At 43.1% G+C, this 15,287-nt stretch overlaps 1 protein-coding gene across 2 annotated transcripts in view; it reads left to right on the forward strand.

The window, feature by feature from the left end:
- LOC131812852 (contactin-associated protein-like 3) overlaps positions 1–15,287 on the forward strand; it is a 158,334-nt gene that overhangs the window by 139,277 nt on the left and 3,770 nt on the right. The window contains exons 20-23 of one of the 2 annotated variants that reach the window (XM_059142804.1): positions 1,196–1,329; positions 2,130–2,217; positions 11,774–12,004; positions 12,227–12,298. In XM_059142804.1, the coding sequence (XP_058998787.1) occupies positions 1,196–1,329; positions 2,130–2,217; positions 11,774–12,004; positions 12,227–12,298 (525 nt within the window). The remainder of the gene's footprint in view (positions 1–1,195; positions 1,330–2,129; positions 2,218–11,773; positions 12,005–12,226; positions 12,299–15,287) is intronic. The other variant, XM_059142803.1, reaches the window with a different exon arrangement.

The raw sequence follows: 15,287 nt of genomic DNA on the forward strand, positions 1-15,287 counted from the left end.
GTCTGTAAGAACGAGGAGGCCGAATTAGAAAATAAGGACCACAATGAGGGGGACCCTGTAGGTGTTTAACTACGAAAAGGAAACCCAATCGCATGGCTTGCCATGCTTGTGACACTTGTTCATGATAACCCTCGAGTGTTTATCACTAAAGTTCACATTTCCATGATTACATTTAAGATACATTTTCCCCATGCAAGTTTGATCATTTTAGGTATTTGATGTGCCGCTAGGCTTCTTGCTATTCTGGGAAGTCTTTCCTTCTGTACGTGAATAAATTAGTTCTGCAATTCACTTTGAAACAAGATAGCTCACTTTGTACATGGAAAATATTTCCTCCTCCTTCTTAGCAAAGTAAAGAAATATATTAAACTATCTGAAATGCATCACATGAACAGGATTGTTCTTTACTCATCGGTGGCTGGGAAGCCATTCATGGCAATATCTACATACGAAGAGAAGTGGGATGAGAGGTACCCAACTCATGGCCACCGAGTCTTTCCAAGACTGTTGCAGATGGAGCATTAGCCCAAGCTGTAACCTTGCTTCACAGAGCGAAAGGGCAGAGACCTACTTTCTGGAAGATCTGCTCCAGGCAGTATGAGGTCATGGGGCAGTGGGCATCCCTGTGAAGGACATCAGGAGATTTAGATGTCGTAGCAAATCATTGGTCTTTCTTCTGTTTCTTGGTTATGGCAGAAACATTAGGGAAAAAATTCTAGTTGTGCAAAAAAAAAATTCATTATGCAAATGCCAGCAATACATTAAAATGCATTAAAATAAGTCACATTAAAAGAAGTGATGCTTATAGAGACTGAATGTTAATGCAATATTGCTTGAGGTTTTACCATTAAATGCTATGAATACCACATGAATAATTAACTTTGAGCCTAGCTCCGAGTTCCCATATGCTTAACTTAGAATTTTTTCCTTTTGTTAAGGAAAATGGAAGAACTTGGGAAAAGACCATTTGGGCTTGACTTTTCAAATAGTGCAATCGGATTCTGAATTCAGCCCTGGAAGAGCACATAAATGATCACTCTTCCAGGAATAGAGACTCTCGGTGTCCTTAAGCAAATGCTCAATAAATTCAAATTATAGGAAATAAACAAAAACAAAGTGTGCTTTATAACCTGTATTGATGGTTTTTATAAAATTCCATTTTAGTTAAAAATGTCATTTTTTTTGGCTTGTTTAGGAAGTTTGCAGATCAGGTATAAGCTGGACAGGCACCAAGAACCTGACGTTTTTAACTTTGGTTTTAAAAACTTCGCCGATGGGCGGCTTCACCAGGTGACGATTCACAGAGAAGAGGTGGTGGTCTCTGTGGAGGTAAGGGGTAGATTCACAGCAGCAAGAGTAACCAAACTTGTGGCATTCACTGTATGACCTCCAGCAAGGATTTGAGAATAAATCCTAGTAAAAGAGATACACGTTCAGCAGTCTTCCCAGAAAGTCCTGGGGACAGAAAACATAGTCAAAGTGTTTGCTTCAGCAAAGTCATTTGTTTGTTTAGCAAGAGGCTGACATGGTTCTTGTTAATATTTGACCGTGAAAATGCCAAGCTGTCCTCCTCCATAGGGGAATGTTGCCCAGTTTCTCCCAGTGATTACTGGAGACATTCTGATGAGAATGAGAGCCTCTATCCATCTGACTACAAAAGAGCAAAGGCAGCAGAAATGTTAACACGAGGGGAAAAGCAAGGTTTTGCTTAAAGTGGGAATACATTTTTTAAAAGCTTCAGTGGTTCAATTATTCATTGTCACTAGGTTTTGAAGAATAACCTTTATATATTGAATCTGTGCCAGTAATACTTTTTTGGCTTGTGTTACTAATTTCTGTTTGAAATAAGTAAAAGCTTTAAGGTTTGAAATAGCTTATTGCATTTCTTTGTGGATCATACCAATTACAGATCCCTAAACCATGAAGACAAATAAAGGGAAAAGAATAGGCAATGGGGTCGTGTGAAATCCAAGGTATTAAAACAATTGCTATGAAACCAATTCACCTTTGGGGCAGCCGAGCGTACGGCTCGCTCTTACTGTTTTCCTCGGTCTCCCTCAGACCCCCAGTCTCTCATCACCAAAATTACTCGCCATTCTGATGTTTGCTTCTTGTGGAATATTTAATAGGTTGACCAGAGTGCAAGGAGACAAGTCGTCCTGTCATCAGGGGCAGAATTCAATGCTGTCAAATCCCTTATGTTGGGGACAATTTTAGGTAAGTGTCAGAAAGAACATCGTCCCCAGTCCTGCAAACCCCGACATGGATCAGAAGTGTCAAGTTGCAAACAGGAGAAGGGTTCATGAGGCTGAAAGAAGCTCCTTGTCATATTCACGGTTTTCTAGCAAGTGACAGTCAAGGTAGAAGTGGCCCTTTTGTCCCAGTGTGCCTGTAATCACCAGTGAGGGCTGCCTGCTAGGTGAGCCACAGTGACCCCTGAGGGTCTCCTCACGTGCCCTCTCACTTGGCAATCAAGCTGAATGAAACTTGGTATTTTTATAACAATTGAGGAAAGGCGAAATCAAAGCAGGTGTCACGTTCACAGATTGTATATTAATCAGGAGTCAAATGCAGAAATCACCCAGTGGTAAATATAGATTTACATTTACAAGGAGAAAGGACTTACATTTTCTTTGAAGCAAGTGAGTACGTGTTGGGCAGTAGGCTGGGCCCTGCTCTTAGATGTGTTCAGTGCTCCCAGCTACCCCTGGAAGGTCAGGATCTGAAGATCCCCCACACCCTTTAGGGCTGTGAGTCATTCTTCATAAAAGTAGCAGAGCAAAAGCATGCCAGGCTGCTTAAGCACCAAATTGTTTGTACCTTTGTTTCCCCCTTGTCACCAAGAATTAATTGAAATACAAATAAAGTTTGAAAGGTATTTTTTCCTTTTGATTGTTTATATTGTAGACTGTATGTGCTGTCGATATTTAAAGTTATTTGGGAGAAATCCTCCTGTGGTCTTGAGTAGAATTCCTGCTCTGGTACGTGACACTCATCTGGCTGTGTTCGGTCCGAGATAATTCTTGGACTCTTTACTACCTTTCCAGCCATTTGTACCTTGATTCTTGGATCATTTCTTCCATCCCCGACACATAAAACATCCTACAGATGCTGGAGATTTAAAGACAGCCCACTAGCACATGTTCAAAATAGGGTGAGAAGCATAGTAACTGTTAAAAAGGTGACATTTTTCTGAAAGATGATGGGCAATAAAATTATGAGTTCTTATTTTTCAGAGGAAGTGGGGAAAATCGCAGTGTGCCCTTGTAAATGGTAAATGCAGATGCTCATAGTTTAGATGGTAGAGGGGACAGGAAGCTCCGAGTTGGTCCTGGGAGTTACAGGTGCAGGTTAAGCCAGTGAAGCAGGTTCCCCGGGTTCTTTGCTGTGAAAACAGTCTTGGCATCATATAACGGATACCAAATTCATGCTGAAGTGGTGGTCCTGCTTTCTAACTGTGCCTTAAGGTGGATAAAGAATCGAGCCCCATGATGTGTTGGCAGAAAGGCTTTGGTGTGGCTCGCCATTCCTGCCCCCTCTACACGTGCAGAGTGGGCCTCCAGCAGCTGCCGCAGAAATGCGGACGAGCACAGTTGTTCTCCTTGAGCACTGGGAGAAGTCTGTTGTTCATACAGCCCATGGGAGAGGGAGGGGAATAGCTTAGTCTCTAATGTGTGACTTCAGGTGTGTTTTCTAGGTGTTTCTGGACATCCATGTTTTTGTGATATGAGTAAATTTTTTATTATTTTTTAAAGTTTTTATTTAAATTCTAGTTGGCTGACATACAGTGTAATACTAATTTCAGGTGTAGAATTTAGTGATTCATCAGTTAGATACAACACCCAGTAAGTTTTTATTATTATTATTATTATTCTATTTAGAACAGTGGCAAAAAAGGGGGTGGTGGGAGGTTTGCCTGGGTGGCTCAGTCGTTAAGCATCTGCCTTCGGTTCAGGTCATGATCCTGGGATGGAGCCCCACATCAGACTCCCTGCTCAGTGGGAAGCCTGCTTCTCCCTCTCCTACACCCCTGGTTGTGTTCTGTCTCCCACTGTCTCTCTCTCTGTCAAATAAATTTAAAAACCAAAACCAAAACCAAACAAAACAAGAACAGTGACATAGTATAGAAAGACCACAAGAACTGGGTAAACAATGGAAAGAAATAAGGTTCTCCTCTGGCTTTGACCCATGAGAATAACAGTATACAGTTAGTAGGAGGAGGTTATGAAGTTCCTAAAAAGTCAGAGCCCACGTTGAGTTTCGCAGAAGAGTGGGATGGAACCCCATCCTCGGCTGTCAGCTGAAGGCTATAATTTTTTATACAATCCAAGTGGAAAAGAATTTTTAATACCCAAATGGAAAAGAATTTGCTCCCTTTTTATGTGCTGCTGAGCTCCACTCTCTGGCCTGACAGTTACCATTCATGGCTTGAACAGAGTGAGGAGTAGATCATCTTAGGGATGCGCAAGCCTCAGAGCTCAGCTTACTTACGTGCAGGTGAGGTCTGTGAGTGCAGGGATGGCCTTGCCTGCCCCCAGCAGAGTCATCCCTCCTTTGTTGCTGGAGCAGGCATCTGTGGGCACTCTTCCCAGGCATGAGGACAGATAGGGTCAAGGAACAAAAGGAACACACCACACACAACTAACCACTTGCCCTCAGTGACTCCAGCTCTGACAGGAGAGATGAGGCAGGTTCAGAGGTGACTGTGGCACAAGGTAGGAAGTTGCCAGCAGAAAGTGTGAAATTGACAACCATTTTTAAAGACAATTTAGCTTTGAATGTATTATCTGTAAACGGATATGTCATGGATTATGGAAACTGATTTAATAACTAAACTGCCTTATATAAAGGGAATCATTTTAATAAAAAAGGAGAATAATACATTTTATCATATACATTCTTATTTTCCTGGAAGTTCATATGTAGAGAGCAGTAGCATGGAATCGAAGATGTTAATGTTTCTATTCAAGAATGGTCTAGTCAAAAAGCATCTCTCTCAGGCTGTAGAAATTGAAGTTGAATTTCAGCAATGAAGTTTATTGCCTGAAGCAACTGACTCTAATAAAATTATAAATATTCATTTCATCTGTACCTACAGGTATGCATCTTGATCAAAGGCTAATAACACTTTTCATGTTTTGGGTAACTTTATTTCAGGATAACTTCTACTTAGCAGTTAGTGACTATGAGAAGATGACTATTTTGTGTTCAGATTTGGGAAATAGAAGCTGAGCTTCCTTTCATAAACTTGCAGTAAAATAGACCAACAGACTGGATAGTGAAGAGCCGTTTATTTCCCAAATATAGTTGTCCTGAGCTATAGCAGGCTGTCCTCCACTTGTTTTGGTGAGCTTCTTTGACTTAACAACCTGTCCATTCAGTAAAAAAAGCTCTGGGGGTCCCTGATGTGCACTTGTACTTCCCTGGGCATTTTGAATCCTAGAAACAAGACATACTGTACCTGCCCTAAAAGCGCTGTCAGTACAATAGGGAATATGAAGAATAAAAGAGTGTTCATGATGGATCTCCTTTATCATCATTATTATTTACCCTAATACACGCTGGGAGGAGTGGTTCAGGGTCATCTTCTAGATTAACAGGCTGCTCTTGCTCTTTCCGCTCTTCAGTGGTCTTATTAACGACAACTGCTCAGGTCAAGTGCTCCTGGTTACTATAATATAATTTTAGTAAAATCCTAGTTTAAGTGCAGATCATTACATTTCTAATTTTCTGTCTAGTCTTAACCCGGATGTGGCCTGTAACCCTGAAGTATGAGAGCTTTAAAACAACCCAGTAAGGTGCCCTGATATTTTCACTAAGCTTTATCTCTCTAAAGACTTTTGTGTAAATGGTAGTCTGTGGATTTTGTCTTTTGTGCATTAAAGAGCAACAACGCCAAAGATCCCCAAAATACCAAAATGAAAATCTGCTTGTTTTTTTTTTTTAAGATTTTATTTATTTATTTATTTGACAGAGAGAGATCACAAGTAGGCAGAGAGGCAGGCAGAGAGAGAGGGAAGCAGGCTCCCCGCTGAGCAGAGAGCCCGATGCGGGACTCGATCCCAGGACCCTGAGATCATGACCTGAGCCAAAGGCAGCGGCTTAACCCACTGAGCCACCCAGGTGCCCCTGAAAATCTGTTTTGAAGGGTGCAGAATAAAGATGTGCCTTTCTCTTTCCTCCTGGGAAAGAGTACAATACGTTGAATGTAGTTCAAGTCAGTACAGTCATGCAGATAACCCTTAGTGGGGATAAAAAACCCACTGAAGGATCTTGTGTTGAAATGGAACTCCATATATGAGAATTGGGTTATAAATAATGTGGAGGTTACTTACTGATGCCTTCATGGACAGACTGCAGTTTGGATATTAAAAACACCATTGACTTCTGTGACATATGTTTTGTCTTTCTTGTGCTCTGCCTAAGAATTTATCTCATTTGGGAGGAAAGTCATAGGGTGGAAGACACAAAGATTTTATATAATTTTAGCAATATGAATACAAATGCAAAGATCCTCAACAAAATACTAACAAATCTAATCCAGTAAAATCTAATTCAGTAACATAAGCAAATTGTTATACATGACCAGATAAGAATTATTCTAGGAATTTAAGGTTGGGTCAACAGATTAAAAACAATCAACATAATGCAGCATATTAATAGAATAAAGGACAAAAGCCACATGGTTACCTCAATAGACACAGAAAAAGCATTTGAAAAATATCACTGTGCTTTCATAAAAAAATAAAACCAAAAAACAAAGTAGGAATAGAAAGAAACCTCCTTGTGTGAAAAAAGACAGCTACTAAAACTCCATGTCTGACATCACACTTAATGGAAAATAATGGAAATCTTTCCCTAAGATCAGGAATAAGATAAGGATGTCTACTCTCAATGTCTTCCTTCAAGATTGTAGTATAGGTTTGAGTGAGGACTAAAAGGCAAGAAAAAAAAGAGTAAAAAGTATCCAGAATAAAAATGAAGAAGTAAAACTATCTCTAATTGTAGAGAATGTGCTCTTGTAAGGAATCCATGAAAAAAGCTAATGGAGCTAGTACACAGTTTGAGCAAGTATATAAGATCAACATATAGAAATTTATTGTATTTTTATACTAGCAATGAATAATACAAAAATGAAATGAAGACACTTAAAGTAGCATCAGAAAGAATAAAATACCTTGGAATAACTTGAACAGAAGAGGTGTGAGACACATACGCTGGAAACTATGAAGCACTGCTGGAAGGATTTATGGAAGATTTACACAAATGGAAAGACATCATGTTCGTGGACTGGAAGTGTTAACATTGCTAAGATGGTGGTGCTCCCCAAATTGATCTACAGGTTCAATACAATTCCGATCCAAGTCCAAGTGGCAAGTTGATCCCAAATGCATATGGAAATGTGAGGGACTCCAATTGGCAGAAACCATCTTGAAAAGAAGAGTGAAGCTGGAGTTCTTGCCTGTATTTTAAGACTTGGTACAAAGCCATGGTGTCAAAACTGTGTGCTGTTGGTATAAGGACAAACATATTGACCAACAGAGTAGACTGAGAGTCAAGAAATCAAACTATTTATCGTCAGTTGACATTAGACATAGTTGCCATGCCCATCCAGTGGAGCTGAAGACTAGTGTCTTGAACAAATGGGACAGAGCCAACAGGTTAAAAAAGCGACGTTGACCCTACCTCACACCATTTAGAAAAATTAACTCAAAATGAATGATACTCCTCCATGTAGGAGCTACATTTATAAAACTCTTAGACCAAATGATGGTTGTACATTTTTGTTACCTTGGGTTAGGCATGGGTTTCTTAGAGAAGGTTTCTCAAAAGCCTTGGGTTAGATCATCGTTTCTTAAAAGTGCAAGCAGAAATAGGAAAACAGATAAGTCAGACTTCCTCAAAATTAGAACCTTAGTAATTCAAAAGACACTACTAAAAAAGTAAAAAGGCAATCCACAAAATGAAAATAAACATTCGCAAGTCGTGCATCTCATAAGAAATTTTTTTTGACTAGTAACATTTTATTTATTTTTTATTTCTTTTCAGTGTACCAGAATTCATTATTATGCACCACAGCCAGTGCTCCATGCAATATGTACCCTCCATAATACCCACCACCGGGCACAACCAAACTCCCACCCCCAGCCATTCAAACCCCTCAGATTGTTTTTCAGAGTCCACAGTCTCTCATGGTTCATCTCCCCTTCCAATTTCCCTAACTCCCTTCTCCTCTCCATCTCCCCATGTCCTCCATGTTATTTCTTATGTTCCACAATAAGTGAAACCATATGATCATTGACTCTCTCTGCTTGACTTATTTCACTCAGCATAATCTCCTCCAGTCCTGTCCATGTTGCTACAAAAGTTGGGTATTCATCCTTTCTGATGGAGGCATCATACTCCACAGTGTATATGGACCACATTTTCCTTATCCATTCATCTATAGAAGGGCATCTTGGTTCTTTCCACAGTTTGGCGACCCTGGCCATTGCTGCTATGAACATTGGGGTACAGATGGCCCTTCTTTTCACTCCATCTGTATCTTTGGGGCAAATACCCAGTAGTGCAATTGCAGGGTCATAGGGAAGTTCTTTTTTTAATTTCTTTTTTTTTTTAAGATTTTATTTATTTATTTTGACAGACAGAGATCACAAGTAGGCAGAGAAGCAGATGGCGGGGCGGGGGGAAGCAGGCTCCCAGCTGAGCAGAGAGCCCGATGCGGGGCTCGATCCCAGGACCCTGAGATCATGACCTGAGCTGAAAGCAGAGGCTTAACCCACTGAGCCACCCAGGTGCCCCTCTATTTTTAATTTCTTAAGGAATCTCCATACTATTCTCCAAAGTGGCTGCACCAAGCTGCATTCCCACCAACAGTGTAGAGGGTTCCCCTTTCTCCACATCCTCTCCAACACACATTGTTTCCTGTCTTGCTAATTTTGGCCATTCTAACTGGTGCTGGGAAAATTGGACAGCTATATGTAGAAGAATGAAACTCGACCATTCTCTTACACCGTACACAAAGATAAACTCGAAATGGATAAAAGACCTCAATGTGAGACAGGAATCCATCAGAATCCTAGAGGAGAACAGAGGCAGGAACCTCTTCGATATCAGCCACAGCAACTTCTTTCAAGACATGTCTCCAAAGGCAAAGGAAACAAAAGTGAAAATAAACTTTGGGGACTTCATCAAGATAAAAAGCTTTTGCACAGCAAAGGAAACAGTCAAAAAAACAAAGAGGCAACCCATGGAATGGGAGAAGATATTTGCAAATGACAGTACAGACAAAAGGCTGATATTCAAGATCTATAAAGAACTTCTCAAACTCAACACACACACAAAACAGATAATCATATCAAAAAATGGGCAGAAAACATGAACAGACACTTCTCCAATGAATACATACAAATGGCTAACAGACATATGAAAAAAATATTCATCATCACTAGCCATCAGGGAGATTCACATTAAAACCACATTGAGATACCGGAGTTCCTTTCTTGAATAATAGCACTGCCTATAGACATTTTAAAATTTATCTTTAAAATAAATTTCACAAAGTTAGTCCAGTTAATTAGTAAGATACACATCTGCCCAGGATTGATTCTGTGACCCTAGCCTGGTAGTGCTCATGTCAGACTTTGACCAGGAAAGTGAGTGTTGTCCGGTTCCTTTTTTTGCTCAGTGGTTGGGAATTTTAATTGGCCTATGGTGTTTTGCTTTTGTTTTTAGTATTGAAGCGTTGTGGCAGTCCTATGTTACTATCACAGCGTTTTCCTGTTTTAGTTCTTCTTGATATTCTCTTAAGTATATTCAAGCAAGGACACCTTTCTTTATGGAAGATATATTGTCTGAATGCAAAAAAAAAAAAAAATGTGACCTTTAAAGAACTCTGTTTTTAATTATTTTTTTTAAATTTGAGGGAGAGAGGAGTGCCTTAGGGCTGCGGGTGGGGTGGGGTCAGTTGGAAAGGGAATAGCAGACTCCCCGCAGAGCAGGGAGCATGAAGGGGCTCAATCCCAGGACCCCTAGGTCATGACCTGAGTCAAAGGCTGACCCTTAACCAACGGAACTACCTGGGTGCCCCAGAAGAGCTCTTTAATCTAAAATGATCATTCAACTGAGTTGTCTCGGGGCGCCTGGGTGGCCCAGAGGGTTGGGCCTCTGCCTTCCACTCAGGTCATGGTCTCAGGGTCCTGGGATCGAGCCCCGCATCGGGCTCTCTGCTTGGTGGGGAGCCTGCTTCCCCCTCTCTCTCTGTCTGCCTCTCTGCCTACTTGTGATCTCTCTCTCTGTGTCAAATAAATAAATAAAATCTTTAAAAAAAAAAAAAAAAAAAAAAAAAGAACTGAGTTGTCTCCATCTGGCTTACTTCACTATGAGAATCTACCTGGAATTCATCATACATAAGCCTCCTTGATGGGTCATATGAGCAGCCTGGCCAAGAGAGCTGTGTGTTTCAGAGAGTTCTTTATGAGGATTGTAGCAATGCAAACATGCCCCTCATTTTAGTTGCTTTTAGAGGTCTTTTACATAGCGCTTAGAGCACCTCTCAGAAACTCCAAGGAAGCAAACACTACCCCCTAAGAGTTTATCCACAACATCAAGAGGGACAGATCACAGCTGAGATCCTCAGGGTGAACTTTAAGACCTGCTGTCGCGCTAACCAAAACGACTTGTAGAGTCGTGCATCTCTTCCGCGGAAGGTAGAGCAGTCAGTCTAAGAATAGTGTAACGATCCCCATTTATCCCTCCCTTAACGCGAGCAATTACCAACACGTCCAAAAGCCATTGGCAGGATAGAGATAATATCCTTTTGAAAAGACGGTTCCCCTGACCAGCCTGGATCCAGGTCGCATTTCTGAAATCAATGTCAACTGGCTTCCAGCAGGAATAAAATGACCCCACACGGTGGCCGGCCTGTGGAAGGCACCGGGTGAATTCTTGGTTGTTGTGTATGGTTGGTAGGAGAAGGTGTCAGCCGACTAGTGGACACACTGAAGCAGGGAGGGAGTCAGACGTGGATGCCCCGGGTCCCCACACTGAGGCGGCTTCCCTGCGCACCCGTGAAACGTCCGAAGCCTGCACGTAACTGGGCCCGGTCAGATTTGGGGCGCACTGAGCAAGTGCAGTGTAGGGGCTAATTGTCCTCCAGGTGAAGAGATTGGTGCTCTGCTCTCCTGGGTCTGTCGCGGCCCTTCTCCCACTAACCAGCCTCGGTCAGATCCGAGCCAGGTCGGGGGCTAGGACGGGGAGCCAGCCCGGAGTTACGGGAAGGGGACAGAGCCCACCGCTGTGACAGGGAAAGGCAGTGGGAGGTGGGGTTCCCTGGTGGCAGCTGCAGCTGGGGTGCGACCTCTGTGGGGCTGAGAACAGGGCCAGAGTCAAGTGTAAATGGGGAGGTTAGAACCACCCCAGGGATTCCCAGAGCACTGTTGTCCCCACGCGTGGGTGACATTTCACTGTGCCACCTCGATTACCGGCCACAGATTCCGTTACAAAATACTGCTGTGATCTTTGAAACGCGTAACGGCAGAGAGTGGATTCCTTTTTTGGGCGGAACTGCACCCGGGGTCGCTTCGGCCTGCCTGCGGACAGAGCTGGTGTCCGCCGGTCACCAGCGGGGCCGTAGGGACCGCCCTGCCTGTCTTGCCCTACGGAAGGAGGGGCCGAGGGTTCGGAGAGCGGGTCAGTTGGTGGCAGCCCTGCAGACACGGGCCAGGCCTGTGCCTCCCACACCCTAACCAGTGCCCGGCTTGTCTGCCCGCAGAGCCCCCCGGCGCGGACCCGGACACGCTGCGGGCCGGCGTGCGCGGCTTCACCGGCTGCCTGTCAGCTGTGCGCTTCGGCCCCGCCGCTCCGCTCAAGGCTGCTCTGCGCCCCAGCGGCCCCGTCGTGGTCACCGTGCGTGGACACGTGGCCACCGCGTCCCGGTGCGCGGAGTCCGCGGGACCCGGAGCCCCGGCGCGGGAGGCCACCCGCCCGCTCGCAGGTGGCGCAGGTGCGTGCCCCTCCGCCCGAAGTCGCGCTCGCCGCCCGCAGTCCTCCACCTCGTCTGCATCCCGGGGCTGCCCAGGTCCTCGGTGGGGTCGCCTGGCCCTGCTCTGGTCTGGGTTTCCTGTTCCTTTCTGCTCGCGCAGCGCTCTGCTCTCCTGTCGGATGTTTGCGAATGTCACCAAAGTCCTCTTCCTCTGCCTCTGTCATTCTCCTTTCTCTGCTGTAGGTGGTTCTGGACCGGCAGACGGGGGAGAGCCCTTAGTTAGCGCTGACAGAAGTGGCCCTGCTGTCATCGGAGGTAACCGGGCGGTGAACGACCTGGTCCTTGGCGCTGCTGTCACTGCGGGCATAAACCCGTGTTCCGGAGTCCGAGCTGGGGGGCGAGGTCAATGGCAGGACACCCCTTTGCGGGTTTTCTTCACGGGCTTGCCCCCATGTCGGCCTCTGCCGGGGCTCAGGGGAGCTGAGTGGAGGGAACCCATGGTAGGACTGAGACACTTGTTAAAGGATAGTTGCGGAACTACAGAGTAATAAGGTTTTTCATTTGAAAATACCCATTCATATGTCCCAGGAGATCATATATACATATACACGTATATGACATATTCACCTTTACTTCTTTGATCCAAAACAGCCACAACTTCTCAGTCCATTCGCCCAAAACTTTTAAAAATAATATTAAAAGTAAAGCATTAAGTGAGTTTAGAACCACCTAAACTGTGCAAGTTGTCATTTTCATAAACATAAAGATAGAAAACCTAAAGATTTTTCTAAACATAAATATATGGAACTGTTTCCTGGTGTCAGTCTTATCTTAGATTTACATATATTTATTTGTATTTCTAAATGTAACTATTCACATATATTTGTATTATATATACACGTTTAGTGTCACATGTATTCTATACATGTGATGGTAAAACTGGATATAACACAGCTCTTTAAAGCAAAGTCCTATAGATAAACCATACATGTATTTACATATATATTCACATATAATGTATATTGACATTTTCTATGTACTTACATATATTTGAAAATGTACAGGTAGTTCCATCCTAAATATCTCCCACTGTATTCTCTGAAACAGAATTTATTTAGGCCTGCTTTAAAAAATGAATATTCAAGTATCCTCCTTATGATTCAGAGAAGGCTTACATTTATTAGACTACTGGAATGTGTCTGTTGTAAACTCTGCAGGCTAGGAGGGAGCGAGCGGCTCTCTGTCCCATGGCTACTCCAGAAAAGGGAGGTCGTCCCCAAGCTGGGGGATGCAAGTGGGTGTCTGCTTCTCAGGCAGACCAGACTGCATATGCCCATTGGGTTTCTGTTCATCAAGATGCCAGTTTTCTCCAAACTATTAGGAAGGTACTCAGACATTTTCAAGTGCTGACCAAATCTGTGTAAGAATGTGAACTTGCCCATTCCTATCTTAACCACTTCTGTTTTTCTAATGAATGAGGCACATGATCTTCTGATTTCACAACTCCAGGAACAAAGAAACATATGTGTTATTTAAAATGTATACCTAAAAGGAATATTTTTGTGTTAAAATATAAATCAAGTCTTAATCCTGAGCCATTCTCATTTATTTTGAATGAGAAGACTTCAATATAAGGCAAAAAGCTGATTTAAAATAAATCGACTTAAATGTGATTCATGTTTCTGAAATAGGAATCAGAGTCGAAACATGCAAACTGTCACGGTTGGTGCCATGTTTAGCGAGAGCAACGATGGTAGTCAGGTTGGTGCTAGAAGAGAAGGCGTGGTCTCTGGGGCTTTATCACCTTTGGTTAAATATCACTGGCAAGTTGTACAAAGTAAGTAAGTTGCACCTATATTTTTCCCCTGAGAAATCCTGCTTGGCTCCTGACAGACAGGAGGGAGAATCAGACCACACAGGGTGTGAGGGAGGGAACAGCTCAGGTTATGGCCCCTGCAACTCACCTGGCTCTGCCTTCGATCTGTGCGGTGGCTGTGTGCTGTATTGAGCTGCAGTATAGAATCCTGGGTGGAATTCTCAGCCCTGTGTCCGAATGACCCCAGACCACACCACATGTAAAGTACTTAGTCCGGTTAAAGAACCACCCTGGCAGGTGGATTTCTCCACGTGCTGCCCTCCGTCACCTCTCCTCTTGCAAACAAAGGGAACAATACAGAAAGGGGAATTAACCTAAATCATGCTCACACCTGGTACACCGGAGATCACAGAGTGTTCCTTGCCACAGGATCCATTGTATTGATGGACAAATAGAGAAGGACACAGATGTGTAGATGGATGGAGAGATAGACAGACCTAAGTGCTTGTCACAAACACATTCACACTGGGATTGTCAAAAGGAAGGTTATGGAAGGCATTGGATGCATTAGTCACATCATCTCAGTCTCTTCAGAGAGCGGATGAAGACAGAGGTTGCTCTAGGACCCTACCAAGTCTCACAGAACAAACAAGCTAGTACTCAGTTACATACACAATAACATCCTGGGTGTTTGAGGGTAATGGTGACAGTGACTGGATAATCAAGTGGCCTGATCACTGTAACTGAGTTCCTGTCCCTGATACTAAAACTGGATACAATGTAGCTCTTCAAAGCTAAGTCCTGTAACAAAACTTAAGAGTAATTAAAGCAATAACTGTTTGTTGTCAGGTGAGGTGCAAAGTGTGGTGAACGTGATGACTGTTGTACTTGTTAGTATTTAAGAATCTTCCCAGGGGCTCTGAGCATCTGCTCAGGAATCCCTGTGACCGGAGGCACCCAGCGAGCTGCAAGTCTGTTGGGCTTCATTATGCTCTTTATCTCTGTCCCAGAGCATAGTGAAGAATCTTCATTTAACAACATGAATTTGGATTCACGTAACTAAACAGTAATGCATTTTCTAACATTTGCTAATTGGAATATCAATGCCTGTGTCAGTCATTTTAAAAGTGTTTGACTGATTAATGCTTTTTTGGTACCTCCCTGTTTGGGTATGGATTAACATTCATTCTTTAATGAATATGGCAGCTTGAGCAACCCCCTCTAGGCCTCATCTGACCATCCCAACATGGGCAGCCCTTAAAAAATCAGGGGAACTTCTAAAACAATACTGGTGTCCAAGCCTCCCACCAAAGATTCTGAGCTATAATCTGCCATGCAGCCAAAGTTGAGAAGCACTGATACAGCTAACACTTTAGTACTTAAAGCATTACCAGCAAAAGATGTCAAATAATCTGTTTTCCCTATCGCTGAACATTGTCTCTCTTTCTACAAATTTTTAATACAGTGGTATATCGGTTATCTACTGCT

The sequence above is a fragment of the Mustela lutreola genome, chromosome 12 (genome assembly GCF_030435805.1).
Source record: "Mustela lutreola isolate mMusLut2 chromosome 12, mMusLut2.pri, whole genome shotgun sequence".
Classification (NCBI taxonomy): Eukaryota; Metazoa; Chordata; class Mammalia; order Carnivora; family Mustelidae; genus Mustela; species Mustela lutreola.